The sequence below is a fragment of the Tupaia chinensis genome, unplaced genomic scaffold (assembly GCF_000334495.1).
Source record: "Tupaia chinensis unplaced genomic scaffold, TupChi_1.0 Scaffold000067_1, whole genome shotgun sequence".
Classification (NCBI taxonomy): domain Eukaryota; kingdom Metazoa; phylum Chordata; class Mammalia; order Scandentia; family Tupaiidae; genus Tupaia; species Tupaia belangeri.
The window spans coordinates 3,036,679-3,037,389 of NW_006159526.1; the positions used below are offsets into that span (position 1 = coordinate 3,036,679).

The 711-nt window shown below is 57.1% G+C and overlaps 1 protein-coding gene across 1 annotated transcript in view; it reads left to right on the top strand.

Moving 5' to 3' along the window:
• Positions 1 to 424, top strand: part of BLOC1S3 (biogenesis of lysosomal organelles complex 1 subunit 3) — a gene marked incomplete in the record, with an annotated part of 1,632 nt that extends 1,208 nt beyond the window's left edge. Inside the window, 1 exon segment of the mRNA XM_027766932.1 lies at positions 68 to 424. Coding sequence (XP_027622733.1) covers positions 68 to 115 — 48 coding nt within the window.
• Between the last annotated feature and the right edge of the window lie 287 nt (positions 425 to 711).

The window sequence follows — 711 nt, forward strand, 5'->3', positions numbered from 1 at the left end:
CATCAGGTTTTACTGCCTCCACGCTGGCGACTCCCTGCCCTCTTCATCTTAGAGCTTGGACATCCGAGGCATTCCAGGGACAGAGCCCGACCAAGACCCAGGACCGCGAGCCTAGCTGTGACCCTCTAGCTGACACCCCTCCCCACATTTGACTACCACTTTGGGGCAAGACTTGCCATGTTTGGGGCCTGGCTCTTTTTCCTGTATCCCCTGCGTCACCGCCACTGCCCATCTCGTTGTCACTTTTGTTCTCCCCTTAATAATGTTCTGTGTTGGAAATGGGTTCGCCTCCTCCTGTGAAAACGGTCTCTCCCCCGCCCCTTAGATTCACTGCTCCCTTGGCCCTGCTGCGGGTCAGAGCCTGCCCCGGGGACTTGGCCCCAGCCCGGGGTTAATATCCGTTCTTTGCTCTTTCCATCCCAAAGGCTTTCCGTGTTTTGCCTTTCCTTGCGCCCTGTTTGGTTTCTGTTCACCAGAGGAGCCCCGAGAGCCAGCAAGGATTCCCTGGCATCTGCTTTCATTCCCTTGGCAGTGCTTCTGGTCCTTGCTTCACTTCCTGAACGCTCCCACCCCCAAACTGGGTCCTTTTCCTGCTCCCCAGGCCTGCCCTGGGTTCCATCTCCTGGTTTCTCCTTAGCTCCCCCATCGCCTGCTCTTGTCTCCTGAGTCTGGCTGGACTCTCAGGAGAGGTTTTGCTTCCTTCTGCCTTTC